The 13,163-nt window shown below is 47.9% G+C and overlaps 1 protein-coding gene across 2 annotated transcripts; it reads left to right on the forward strand.

The window, feature by feature from the left end:
• Positions 1 to 597: 597 nt before the first annotated feature.
• Positions 598 to 10,322, forward strand: LOC106487457 (glyoxylate reductase/hydroxypyruvate reductase-like). Of its 2 annotated transcripts, none has more exons than XM_067315482.1 (9): positions 598 to 701; positions 1,210 to 1,340; positions 2,195 to 2,267; positions 2,721 to 2,837; positions 3,475 to 3,563; positions 4,290 to 4,394; positions 5,654 to 5,789; positions 6,859 to 6,989; positions 10,057 to 10,322. In XM_067315482.1, the coding sequence occupies exons 1-9, from the start codon at positions 616 to 618 to the stop codon at positions 10,176 to 10,178; spliced, it is 990 nt and encodes a 329-aa protein (XP_067171583.1). In that variant the 5' UTR covers positions 598 to 615; the 3' UTR covers positions 10,179 to 10,322. The 2 variants fall into 2 exon arrangements, with proteins under 2 accessions (XP_067171583.1, XP_067171582.1); XM_067315481.1 differs by lacking the exon at positions 10,057 to 10,322 and adding an exon at positions 9,228 to 10,050.
• The last annotated feature ends 2,841 nt before the right edge of the window (positions 10,323 to 13,163 follow it).

Below are 13,163 nucleotides of genomic sequence, written 5' to 3' on the forward strand. Positions count from 1 at the left end.
TATTGGGTGGGCTAGGGGATACATGTGGATGGTGTCTGATCTGCTCCATGGATCTGCTGTTGCTGCTGGGGACACATTGTTTCCATGCCCGGTGAATTGCTCCAGCTGCAATGGCCCACTACACACAGAGGAGGTCTATCTGTGCTGTGGAAAAGACAGGAGAGTACTGGAGGGGTGGGGGAAAAGAAAAAGCCTTGCAGTCTTAGACCCAGTGCGGGGAGACGTTCCCCATGTAGGTCTCTTAGTAAAGTCATGCAGCTCAGGAAAGACAGCCTGAGACACTGATATCTGGAGGTCACCTCCCAGGGGCCTTGCCTGGGCAGCTGACTCAGGAAGGCCCTCCAAGGACCATTGCACCAACCCTTGCTGGTGAAACCCTGAACCATGTGCATGCAGGACCGGCCCCGCAGCTCTCTCAGCACCACCTGCCTGCGCGCCCTGTGCACCCCCTTTTTGTGGTGGTACCAAACCCCACCGCATCCTAGGGGAGGCTGCACGCTCTGCGGACTCTCCAGGGGGCACTAGGGGGAAAGCGGCGCCGCGCCGGCCGCCGGGGGGCGGTGCGGCGCGCGGCGCTTGGCTCCGCTCGATCGGCGCGGCGCGGCGCGGCGGCGGATGCGGACGGCGCGCTGGGCCATGGAGGTGTTCGTGACGCGGCGGATCCCGGCCGCGGGGCTGCGGGCGCTCTCGGAGGCCGGCGGGTAAGCGGGGCCGGCCCGGCGGGGAGCGGCAGGGACCTGCTTGCCTCGCCCTGCGCCCGGCAGCCGAGCGCTTCGCCCCCGCGTCCGCCGGCCTGTCCTCGGCCCGGGCCGGGCGCGCTGGGGAGGCCGCCGTGGGAGCGGCGCGGCGGGGGGCCTGCGGCAGCCGACTCCCGGCGCCGTCCACCCTGCCCGCGGCGGCTGCCAGCGGGGCCCCCGGCGGGTTGCGGGCCTCCAGGCTGCGTTTCTCTCGGACGCAGAGCCGTAGGGGGCCACGTTTCGGAGCGGTGCAATGCTGCGGCGCTGCGGGCAGGCGAGTAAGCCCTTGCGGCAGCTCCGCTCCGCGCCCGAGGAGCGGGGAGCACGGCGCCGCATACCGCGCCGAGGGGCAGCCCGTAGCTCTGGTCCGTCTCGAGGTGCTGTGTGAGTCGCTGCCCGGCGGGGACCCTGCGGTCGTGCGGGGGAAGAACGGTCAGCCGTCTCCCGTGGTAACTGCCTGTGTTCTCCGCAGCTGCACCGTCCAGCAGTGGGATTCAAATGAGCCTGTCCCGCGCGCTGAGCTGCTAGCGGGGGTGGCAGGGAAGCAGGGCTTGCTCTGTCTCTTGTCTGACCGCATAGACAAAGAGGTCCTTGATGCAGCAGGTGCGTATAGTGTTGTCAGGGGTCATCCCTTGCTGTCACGCAGTAAGGAGGGCCTTCAAATCCCAGGGCTGCCTTCCAGCTGCAAGGAGCATAAGGTGGGAGGGAAGGAGAATAGGGAAGGTGGAAGAAACACTGGATGTGACAGGGGGAGGAGGGAGTGAGATACCAAAACTGTATCATCAGTTCCTGGATTAATAGGAGGGGTTGATTTCCCAGCTTTTCCCAGGGACAGAGTCCTTGATGAAGTTGCACCTCTTTAACAAATCTTGGCCCCCCCAGAATAACCACGCATGTTCAGGAGCCTGGGCAGAACTAGCCTGAAGGTCCCCCTGGTCTTGAGCTCTGGAAATGGCTTTTCAGATGTCTGAAGTACATGATGATGTCTAAAAGTTATTCCAAGGCTGGTTTCTCTGTCCCTGCAGGCAGCAAACTGCCAGGATACAGGCAGCCCTAGATGGCCCTTGCAGTAGCCAAGCAGATGGGAGATGGGTGGACCAGTCAGTGTTTCAGGCCCAGTTTCCTAGTCCTGCCAAGGGGACAGCAGGTGGCAGGCTGCTTCTGTAGCGCAAGTGACAGCTGGAAACTACTGCTGAATGTACAAAATAAACTTCCTGGCAAAAAGGCCCAAATTTCCTCCTTGTTAGATTCAGCCCCAGCCATTGCTGGGAACTCCAGTGGATGAAAAACCATGTGGATTTGAACTGCAGACTGGCCACTGCAAGAGTTCTGCCCTCTCTTGGTTGGTTGGTTGGTTGGTTGGCTGGTTGGTTGGCTGATTTGGTGGCTGCTTTTGTTTTCAAGCTGGCGTGATTCTGACCGTTGACCATTCTGAGCATTGTCCTGGTGTTTTGCAGGGTCCGGCCTGAAAGTCATCAGCACTATGTCTGTGGGGTTTGACCACCTTGCCTTACATGAAATTAAAAAGCGGTAACATTTGTTTCTTGCCTGCTGGTTCCTAAATATGTTGTTTTTTCTTTGGGGTGCCTTCCATCCCATATCACTGTTTTTGCCTAGTTGTATGCCTAGCTGTGAATGACAGAGTGAAAGCAGAGAGAATCAAGCTGGAATGAAGGAGACTGAGGAAGGCTGTGAAAACTCAGAATTCATCCTGCAGTTAGTGCAGTAGATCTGTAGGTTGCTTCAGCACAGGCCCCAAAGATGGATTTTCATGGAGAGAGCTTTGCAACTTGCACTTCCATCTTGCTTGGACAAAACCCCAGCTGGAAGAGTCTTCAGATGAAAGAAATGTCCTCTCATATGTGATAGCATAAATACCTAGAAGAGGTGTAACATCGGCATCTTTCCTGAAAATATGAGTTAAGTACCCCACAGTCAGCTGCGTTAATCCCCAGAGACCTGAGTGTTCTGCTTGCCTTGCAGAGGGATCCGTGTAGGGTACACACCTGATGTCTTGACCGATGCCACTGCCGAGCTCTCTGTAGCTTTACTCCTAGCTACGTGCCGCCGGTTGCCAGAGTCAGTAGAGGAGGTGAAGAAGTGAGTATTCACAGCCGAGTGCTGGAGTAGGGGCTAGCTTTTAAGTTCAGTCACCCCAGGGTTGAATATTGCAGGGGAAGGCATGCAACACTGGACAAATGAAATGGGGCCGAAGTCAGTGTTCCACCAAACCGGTAGTGAATGTCTTGCAGGCTCAAATGGAGTCCCCTGCATTTCTGCGAGTGGAGGTATATTGTTCAAGGGCTGTTAAAAGGACAGAAGTGTCCTCTGAACTCCCCTGTGTATGCTAGCTACAGGATCTGTGGAAGTGAGCAACTGGGGCTACTCCAAGCCCTTTGTGGAGGAAATGAGAGAAAGATCTGACCAGAGTTTGTTGTATGGCAGCCATTCCCAGGGCTGTGGTTAGTAGTGCATAAATTAAATCAGTCCCAAGGCTGCTGCTGCTTACCCAAGATTTGAGCAGATCCCTGCAGAGGCCACAGAGGTAGCCTGAAACAACTACCTCCGAGAGCCTGGTCATATCCGCATTTTTAAGATCATCTGTGTCTGACAGAGAGGCAGAGACCTCTGCAATGCTTGTAATTTGTGGTGTACTTGTCCAGATGCTGAGCTGGGCTTTGAGGTAGGCGCTCCCTTTTTTTTCTAACGTGTATTTCTATCTCACTCTCTCTGCTAGCGGTGGCTGGACAACATGGAAGCCCTTGTGGATGTGTGGCTATGGTCTGTCTGACAGTATCGTGGGCATCTTAGGCTTGGGAAGGATAGGTAAGTGCATGTCATGTACAAAATCTGTCTGTCTCCAGTTATGGCGTAGTACTCCTGGAATTTCAGCCAAGTTGTTTTCCCTTGTTGTCCCTCTTTAAAATCTATTAGAACCACAAGGAAGGCTAGGTGGAGCATCTTAGAAAAGTGATCTTGACTCATCAGGCCTAGACCTTAAATTTTTAAGCATTCAAGTGTTCACATCCAGTGTATCTGAATGTAAACTGGATGCTTTTCTCTGAATTTTCAGTTAAACAAGCATCCCAAACAAAGTCCAAAATAACATGCTGTTTTCTGTTCAGTTGTGGACTTTGTCAACAGATTGCTTATTTTACTGGCTTTTCAGTTTGCTTTCTGGGTTACTTCAGGCCTAACATACCATGGTTCCCTTTGCTGCAGCTCCATCGTAGTTGAGAATTCATTCATGCTCCCTTGAGGAGAAACAGAACACATCTGCCCTTTATTTCCGCCCTTACATGCTCCAAACTTGAATCAAGCCTCATGGGAGCAATCCCAGTTAGAGACGCTACTGTGATCCTTTAGCGAGTGATATGTTCTACCAGTTGCTTTACTTTCAGCTAAACCAAATGTGAGCTTGCCAAAAGATGCCACCTTTGGGACAATAGAGAGGCAGCATTTGACCCCTGTGCCTGGGTGGTGGTTTCTCTGTTATATGTCTCTCTGCAGAAGTTTGCACACTGCCTGTAAGATCTCATCTCTTGTTTCTAGGACAGGCAGTTGCCCGCCGTCTAAAGCCATTTGGAGTCAAGAAATTTTTGTATGCTGGCAGTCACCCGAAACCAGAGATTGCTGCAGAGTTTCAAGCTGAGTTTGGTAAGAAATATAAATGAAGCAGGGAAGACAGTTAATCTTTAGCTGCAGGGTACCAAACAACACAAATTAAATGGTTCTGGGAAGATGTCATCTAGAGGAGTGAAGGTTCGGAGCTGGAAAGCTCCTGAAGGCTGGAGGTTTCCAGGAGGGTTCATCAGTCTAGCTGGGCTAAATTGTTATGGCGATATCAGAAGCAGCTGACAGTGAACCTTGAACATTTGTTACATGGTGGAACTGGATGACAAGAGAAGAAATTCTGATTCCCTTGACCTAAGTGACTCTTGTGACTCAGCCACTCTTAGAAGTAGGTTAGCTTGATGCATTTAAGCTTTAACTAGGAAACCTTGACTGTGGTTATTTCTGTTGCTTTTGACTTTCATCTTTCCTATGTCTATTTATAATTTTCAGTTCATTTCATTCTCAAAATCAGATAGAATGGAACAGTGAAATTGAAGAGGAGAGTGGCAGCTGCCTTCAGGAGGAGAGGGAGTGAGAGTAGGGGGAGGGTTATATGGATCCAGTAGGTTGCCTAAAGGTATCACAACAGAGGAGAAGCAGGGAGGAGGGGATAGGCTGAGACTTACTAGAGATCATAACTGGCAGTGGATGTTGGCTGCTGAAAACAAACATTGGCTTTAACCTCGTGTTTTAAAACAAATGTCACATGCAACCAAGCCTGGGGATATCTGGTAGCTACTGAATGGGGGATTTTTCTGCAGGCCTGTCTGAATCAAGCATTAATTTTTTAGTCTGAAACAAAGCACATTTCCAGTTCGGTGCCCTTTTTTACTTTTTTGCACATTGAAAGTTGTTGCTAGACTTTGTCAGGCTCCCTGTACTTTCCTTTCCTTGCCTCCCAGAGTGAAAGTTGCACACGTCATTATCTGTAGGTACTGAAGAGAGAGAGTTTAATGTTGGTATGAACTGTCACTGCAACATTTTGCTATCTAAATGTGAAATACACACTAAAGCCCCCTTTGGGCTAGATGACTGAAGCTTTCTTAGGTTTTCTTTTGGGCTAATTTTTATTTAAAAGTGAAATGAAACACTACAATAATATCTGTAGGAACATGGCTCCATCTCTCTGTGCGGTATCTGTTTGTGTTTGCCAGTCCCTCTTTCTCCCTGTCCCTGGAAAAAAGTCAGCCAAGTCTTTCCAAAGCAGCACTCACTGTTGCTAAACCTTATGAATATGAGGGTTCCTGAGATATCTTAGTGAAGTCTCTGAGCAGAGCTCTGATCTGTGTTTCTCCACTCAGTCCCAATCACAAGGCTGGCTGAAGAGTCAGACTTCATTGTCGTGACATGTGCCTTGACTCCTGAAACCCAGGGAATATGCAACAAGGATTTCTTCTGCAGAATGAAGAAAAATTCTGTGTTCATCAACACAAGCAGGTAACCCAGTCTCCTGCCAGGGCTGTATGGCTCTAGCACCCTGACAATAGCTATGGTTGCAGAGGGGCATAAGCTGTGAGATATGTTTGTTCTGGGAGTCCAGGGAGCATGTGAAATTGTCACTGCTGCAGCCACAAGGACAGTTCCTCCAGCTTGTGGCCTACTTTCTCCATCTCCAGGTCTTTTGGGATCAAGCCAAAAGCATGATAAATTGTTCAGGGGACTACATACTCTGTCTCTTTCCCATGGCCATGTGTTTAGCCCCAGAGCCATGTGTTTACTGGGATGGATGGAGGGATGACTGTTCAGTCACAGGAGGGTGAGGCTAAGCAATTCTTCAGGAAAGTGCTGCGACCACCTGAACAATTCATTGGCACACAACTTACTTTGGAAGGAGGTGGCTCAGACAGGGCTGCATGGCTGGTCCCAGCAGTAGCCTCCCGACCCCACTGCCTTCTTGCTAAGTACAATGCCAGGGCAGAACCTGTGCTGCCTGGCACTTGCACCATAATCCCAGCCATTCTGGGCAGTGTCGCACTGATTGCCTGTGCGTGCCTAGATCATCTGCACTGTTCACACTCAGTAACTTTTTGTGTCATTATGGTGCATTGCTCTTCTCACCATTGAATGGTGAACTATCAGTGGGCAAGTGAGAGCAATTCACACCGTGCCTGAAGAAGTTGGGCTAGTACAGGGAGTTATCACAACTTTGAAAGCAGGCTCCTTGTTCCTCAGATAGAGGAAAGATGTCTCCTTTATTCCCCACTCCCCAATAGATGAAACATCTGGGCTTATGTATATTTAAAATTCAGATGCCTCCAGACTGGATCTGAATTCTGTTCAGCCAGCCAGCAAGCTGCCTGCCCCTGGAGACTCAGCATGGCACAGCATGAGGGTGTCATGCATAGCAAGAACAGCTGAACGTGTTTGTGGCCTGTGTCTTAGCTTTGCTAAACAGCTCCCACTGCCTAGGCCGCTGTGCTCATGTTCATGTGGGAGCCAGCATCCTTAGGAGCCAGCAGGACTGCTTGGGAGCGGTGTGAGCATCTGTCTGCTCTATGTTTCCCAGGGGGGCTGTCGTAAACCAGGAGGACCTGTACAATGCATTAGTCAATGGCCAGATCGCAGCTGCTGGCCTGGATGTCACAACTCCAGAGCCACTGCCCACTGATCACCCTCTGCTCTCACTCAAGAACTGTGGTAAGTTGCTGTATTGGAAGCTGGGACCTCTTCTGTCCATCCTCTTGCAGCTTCCTGTTGCAGTGTTTCCCGTGCTTAGGGCAAGTGACCTCTTAGTTGATTTGATAAGGAATTTCAGTCCATGTGAACCTGTGAGTGCTGAGAAAGAGCCGACATGTGAAAGGACAGGAAAATCATGGGTGTTTAAGCAGTTTGTTGATAGAACTGTGCCATTGTACAACAAGGGAAACTATTAGAAGGCCTTATTAATATAATATAAATTAAGTTTGGGAGGAATTTTAACACTGCAAAAGATAGATGAGATTGGCTCATTTTTTAATATCTTCCTAATGGATTGATCTCTGCATTCAGTAAACTGAGAAATTGGGCTTAAAGTCACAAAGCAGTTCAATACCAGCAGGTGCATGAATCCAAACCCCAGAATCCCTGCTTATGCCCTGCCAAGCTCTGGAATTGCTTTAAGTTCCAGGGCATATATTCTGGTAGCAAAATATTCCATATGGACTCTGCCTAGCAGAATATCAGGTCTGGGAGCACTCCAGCCTTTGCCAGATTCACCAGCTAGGCCATCCACTGTAAGTCAGGGCTGCAGGGTTCAGACTGTGTATACATGTTCAGAAGTACAGTTCATTTAAGTGCTTGCCTTGTCCTGGCATGCAAGTTCTCTTGCAGATGTCAGTGAATTAGAGAGCCCCGAGCTGAAGTGTAAGTGTGTGTGCTATAGGATAGGCAGAGGTTTCTTTGCAGTTAGTCCAGCTGCCTCCCCTTGAGAGCCTGAGGTCTAATGGGCAGCATTGAATGGTGCAGCCCAAGGCAACATGCACTTGGAATGAGGGGCTACAGCAAGCTCAGACAGCCCATTCTATGGATAATAACAGGCATCAGGTGTGTGGGAGTGTGTCAGGGCTAGGGCAAGAGCTTATGTCTCCTCTGGAGGAGGTTAGGATAGATCAGGAGGGGTGGTTAGGAGGGGAGAAACTCTGCCTGTGGTGTGGTCCAGCTTTCTCAGGCTGTTGAAATGGAAGCAGGAGCATCTGAAACAGAGGCAGTAGGTGATTGCTATTAACTCTCCAGTGCTCTCCCCAGAATTAGATCCCATGCTGAGCAGGATGATGTTTTAGTGGAGCAACCACAGAGGTGAAGGATGCTAGCTGCCCACAGCATTTTCCTGGGATCTCTGTATATTCATGTTGTTGCCATCAATGGGTTGTGCTGGTGGGTGTTTTCCATAGCCTTGCAGCTCACCAGTGCAACCACTGTCCCTGCAGACACAACAACAGGCTTGCCAACAGCGCAGGATGTGTTAGAGTCTGTTCCTGGTGTAGTCACTGGCTTCCACTGTGTGACCTTCAGAGAGTTGCTCAGCCCTTCCCATGCAAGCTGGGGTCAGTAGCTCTTCCCCTCCTCCAAACAGGGAAGCATATGAATCAAATTAGTTGCAAAGAGGGACTTACTCAGACACAAGGTCAGGAGATTTGCTTGTATCCCTAGAGGCAGAAAAGAGATACAAATGTAATGCAGAGCAAACACTTGCTTCTAGTTAAAAAGTAACTGGCTGTGATTGCTTGCAGCTTCATTGCCTGTTAAAATGCCAGAATGCCTTTCCCTACCTGAATGTCTCTGTTTCATTTGGGTAGTCTCCAGAGTTGAAGGCTGTGACCTGGGCCAGAGCAGCTTCCTGTTGCATACCTCAGTTGGTCAAGCTGACTCATTAAGTATGAGGTTTGGTATGTGCATCTTCATTTGCATGGGCAAAGTACCAGAATGGCTGTGCAGATGGCAACAGAATGTCCCCTTTCAAGGAAGTATGTTTTAGGAGGAAGAAAAATCTGTTCTATAAATAAACTGCAGGGAATTCAGAGTGAAAATTTGGGACTGGCCATCACTGGGTGTCCATTACTGAAGTTCAGGTTCATAGCTGTTACTTTGATTATCTTTCTGTTAAAAACTTGTTTTTACTGTGTTGTATCTGGGTCCCATAGTAGATAATGTGAGGAATGATAAAAGCTGAGACTTTCCAGAAATAATTTGCAGGGCCTCAGAGAATGTAGAGCTCTGAAACACCAAGCAAGAAAAAAATAAATACATACATTCAGAGAATACCTATTTTCACAGAAGTGAGACTTTGATGATTCTGAAACTTTTGGTAGATTTCACACAAAACTGCCAAATAGTTTCATCAGCTGGAAGAACACTGGATAGGTAGAGGAAGAAGAGGTGTGGACTTTGCTTTTGCAGCATACAGAGAACCCAAGTGCAATCCTTGTTTGTTGAAGAAAGGACTGGGCTCCACAATTCATCACAGGAGGACTTTTTCTCTCCAAACCAGCAGGATGGAGGGTATTTGGGGTTCCGCTTACAGAGGCTGTTCAGCTTTTGTAGAATGAAAAGAGACTGGAATGCAGGCTTTTTTCCACACCCTGGGCAAGTAATTTTCCATTATTAACTTTGTAACAATTTATCATTAAAGCAGCACTGGTTTGTTTCTTTACATTGCATAAAAGCAGCCTTTTCACATAGGTGGAAAAAACCTTCTGCCCTGACTGCACTAGAACTTTCCAGCTCCTTTCTACAAAGACCATTCACCTTTAAATATACCTTTCCAGTGTACCCAATGTGTACATGTTCCAGTGTACCATGATGTTTTGGAGCAGGCTTCAGCCTTTTGCCTTGTCCTGTATTGGTTTGTGCCTGTAGTGGAGCAGGGCCTCCCAAGGCTGTGTGGGAATCAGATCACAGCGTGAAAATTTCACTGGTGTGCTTGGCTGTAAAAGGGATAGTTTTTTTACATCTAAGACCAGCAACTGTTTCCATGCAATAAGGTAAGTAGGAAGCCTGAATGCAGAAAGTAAGACCCACACCTAACTGACTGTCTTCAGGCTGGAGGAATTTAAAAATAACCTAGTTAAGCATTTATTCAGTCTAGGCAGTTAATGATTTTTGTTTCTTGTTCTGCTGTTTGATATCAGCTCTTTGGGGAAGATCCCTGGGAGGGTTGGGACAAGGGAAGACTGCAAAAGGTCAGTGAACAAAAACGGAGCGAGGTAACCCTTCCTGTCCTCTACAGTGATTCTGCCGCACATTGGGAGTGCCACCTATACCACGAGGAACACCATGTCAGTGCTGGCAGCTAACAATCTCCTGGCTGGTCTGAAAGGGGAACCCATGCCAAGTGAACTCCTACTTTGAAGCAAAGCCCAGAGCATAGCTGCCTCTGCAAGGTCACAGTGTAAATTTTGACATTACCCATGATTCTGGAGAAGCTTCACAGATCAGTCTGTCCCTGTTTCCTTCTGCAGCTAACGCATATTAAAGATAACCGGAGTAAGAAAATTGCACAGTGGTTATTAAAGAGAAGCACTAGGTGTGTTGTGTTCATTTAATTTGAGAACTGGATGGCTTTGGGTGTTTTGTGTAGCATGCAGCTGTTTGAATAGGATAATGGAGTCCTCCAGTTGCAGGTGCTGCTGGTCCTGTGGTCATGTCACAACTGTAATCACAAGCTGTTGGATTGTGTTTGGCCCTGTTTCAGAAAACACTTAAAATGTAAGGACTGTAATTGAGTATTTCGCTAGCCAGAATGTGTTGGAGCACCAGAAGGGAGTTGCTGGTGCAGCCTTCACTCTGAAAATCTGGATCTTCAGGTCAAAGCAAGAAGCTCAGGTGGTTCTGCATTTGAGCTCCAAGCTCTTAGCCAGAAATGGGAAGGAGGGGTTATTAAACAACACGCACAGGCCCACTGCTGTCAAGCAGGCATGTATTAAAAGGCTTTGCTAAATTGGTGCCAAGGCATGATTTTTCTATTTTACAGATGCGTAAGGAAAAGCAGAAAAGACTTGTGTGGATCCACCGGCATTTCTAGCTCTGCCTTTTGTATCCGTACTCAGTTGTGGTTGCTGAGCTCATATCTTGAGTAGACTGCAAATAGGAATTCTTAGTGGGAGGTTCTGAGATGCCTCCAAAACAGCAGTAATTCTGACCTGAATTCATCCCCCCTTTTTTTCAGACATGCAATGACATGTTCTAGCCCAAAGGGAAAACTGAGTAGGTCCCAACTCTCTTGCTCCCAGGAGAGGCCATAAAGAGCACATCCTAGGGAATTTGGGGGTTCAGTCTCTCCTGAGGAGACTGTCACACTTCTATATGTAGAGACTGGAGCTCATCTTTCCCTGTCATTTCTCTTTGGCAAGTCTCTGCTTAAGTTGGTGAAACAAACAGTGAGGTATGCTCCTTGGATTGTTCTTTTATGCTGTTTAACATGCCCTGTTTAAGTGGAATGTGCACAGATGACATTGAGAAAGAAAACAGAAAGATGGCTGAGACATCACAATACAGTGGCAGGAGGGATTTAACACCTGTTTGAAAACAATCTCTGAGAAATCTGGCTTTGAATGTATGCATGTTCAGTGTGATTGTTCCTGAGCACCTTCCTCTTACAAGGTAGGAAAAGATGAAAACGCAGGTTGTTTTCATGTTCTCTAGGGGGCAAGTAAAATCCTTTGCAGTAGGATCTTTCCGCTGTGAGTGTGCAGCACCACAGCATCCAGCTGTGCAACTTGGTCCTGATTTTCTTCAGCTGGGGGCTCAGCTGTGTGCTTGGAAAGTTTTGTTTCTCAAGAATAAGAAACAATAGCATCCCTTCCACAGTCTTCTCCCAACTTCTTTTGGAGGCTTGCTGAAAAGTAGTCACAGTCCTTCAAACTGAGGGTCCTGTGCAGCTGTGACAACCTTCTCAGTCCCCTGCTGCAAGCAGGCTCAGGTAAGGCGCCTGCACTTTCCCTAGACAAAAAACAAGCCCTTTGGAGAAAAGTAGTTCTCACCAGTTGGAAACCGTGGTCTCAGCTTCCTTCTGGCTGCCTGCCGCTGCTGGTGGGTGTAGAATTAAGGCCACTGCTTGCTCTCCTAACTGATGTTCTGTGGTTCAGTGGCTCCATACAGCCCCTCCCTGTAGCCCAGATAACAGAGTAAGTCTCTTGTTCTGCTTGCAAATGTGCAGCCAAATGTAAACAAAACTGAGCCTTTTGGGTCCTACCATTTTTTGAAGCCTGTAACTAGGGAAATGGAAGTAGAATAGATCTTACCTTAAATGCCAGTATGAAAAACTGATTTTTTTAAAAAAGGAAGAAATAAAGAGGAGCTATCTAACAATAAAATTATATAAACGTAAATACTGTGAAAGAATGTGTGTTCTGTTGTATCTTATGCAGTTTTGCACAAAGGGGCCTTTGTCCCATGTTGATTTCTTTCTTGCTGCCGTTGGAGAGATTTTGGGTCATTTGGACAAGAAACAGCCTAAATAGCATTAGGCTGAATCAGTCTCTCATTGGCTTTTTCAGAAGACCAAAAGGCCAAACTTTAGGATGTCGTACCTTTCTGCTGCTCCTATCATGTAGAATTAGCCTCCTTCCTGGAGGTGCACTCACACAGGGCTTGTGAGCTCAGCATGGGATTTTTATAATAGCTTATCACACAATACATGAGTTCCAGCTTGTGATTAAGCCTCTTTCATTAGTCCTTCAGACCAACACAGTTTTTCCACACACCGATACAGCCAGCATTCATGGAATATTTCTGCAAAGGTCACTACACAGCAAAGGAGAAAAAAGCAACTAATATTTTCAGAATAAAAGGAAATGGTAAGATATCTAAGTGTCTTGCATTTTGAAGTCAACAGTAAAGTATGTTAAATTAGCACAGCCAAGTTAGTTATAAAAGACCTTCAGGCTTTCTTCAAAGCCTTACTGAAGATTTTTCCTGTACCTACTCTTCCAGGAGTAATGCTGTCAGAGCTGGTCACATCTGTAAATTATGAATTTATATTCTCAATTTATGAACACACATGCAAAGACATAACACATAAAACACACATGAAAACATTTTAGTTTAAATTCTCTCTCTGATTATGACCGCCAGACAGCAAAGAAGCCTAGGCAATTTTAGCTTGTTAGAACCAGCACACTGGATGAGACCAATGGTCCCGCTAGCCCAGCCCTGTCTAATAGTGAAGAGGCTATTTAGGGATAGCAGGTCAGCCTTGCTCCTTTGTGTGGTCCCATCCCCTCAAATTCTCCAAGCACCTACACTCACCAGACTAGGCATGGTAGAGGGGACATCCTTGCCTGCTCCCTGTAGTATCTATTTCAAGACCTGCTGGCCAGGAGCTGGTCAAGCTCC

The sequence above is a fragment of the Apteryx mantelli genome, chromosome Z (genome assembly GCF_036417845.1).
Source record: "Apteryx mantelli isolate bAptMan1 chromosome Z, bAptMan1.hap1, whole genome shotgun sequence".
Lineage (NCBI taxonomy): Eukaryota > Metazoa > Chordata > Aves > Apterygiformes > Apterygidae > Apteryx > Apteryx mantelli.

Excerpts from the sequence above, each read along its gene's own strand:
- LOC106487457 (XM_067315481.1), top strand. The coding sequence starts at position 616 with ATGCGGACGGCGCGCTGGGCCATGGAGGTGTTCGTGACGCGGCGGATC. Across the intron at positions 1,341-2,194 it reads AGAGGTCCTTGATGCAGCAG|GGTCCGGCCTGAAAGTCATC; the intron begins GTGCGTATAGTG and ends GGTGTTTTGCAG. Across the intron at positions 4,395-5,653 it reads AGAGTTTCAAGCTGAGTTTG|TCCCAATCACAAGGCTGGCT; the intron begins GTAAGAAATATA and ends TTCTCCACTCAG.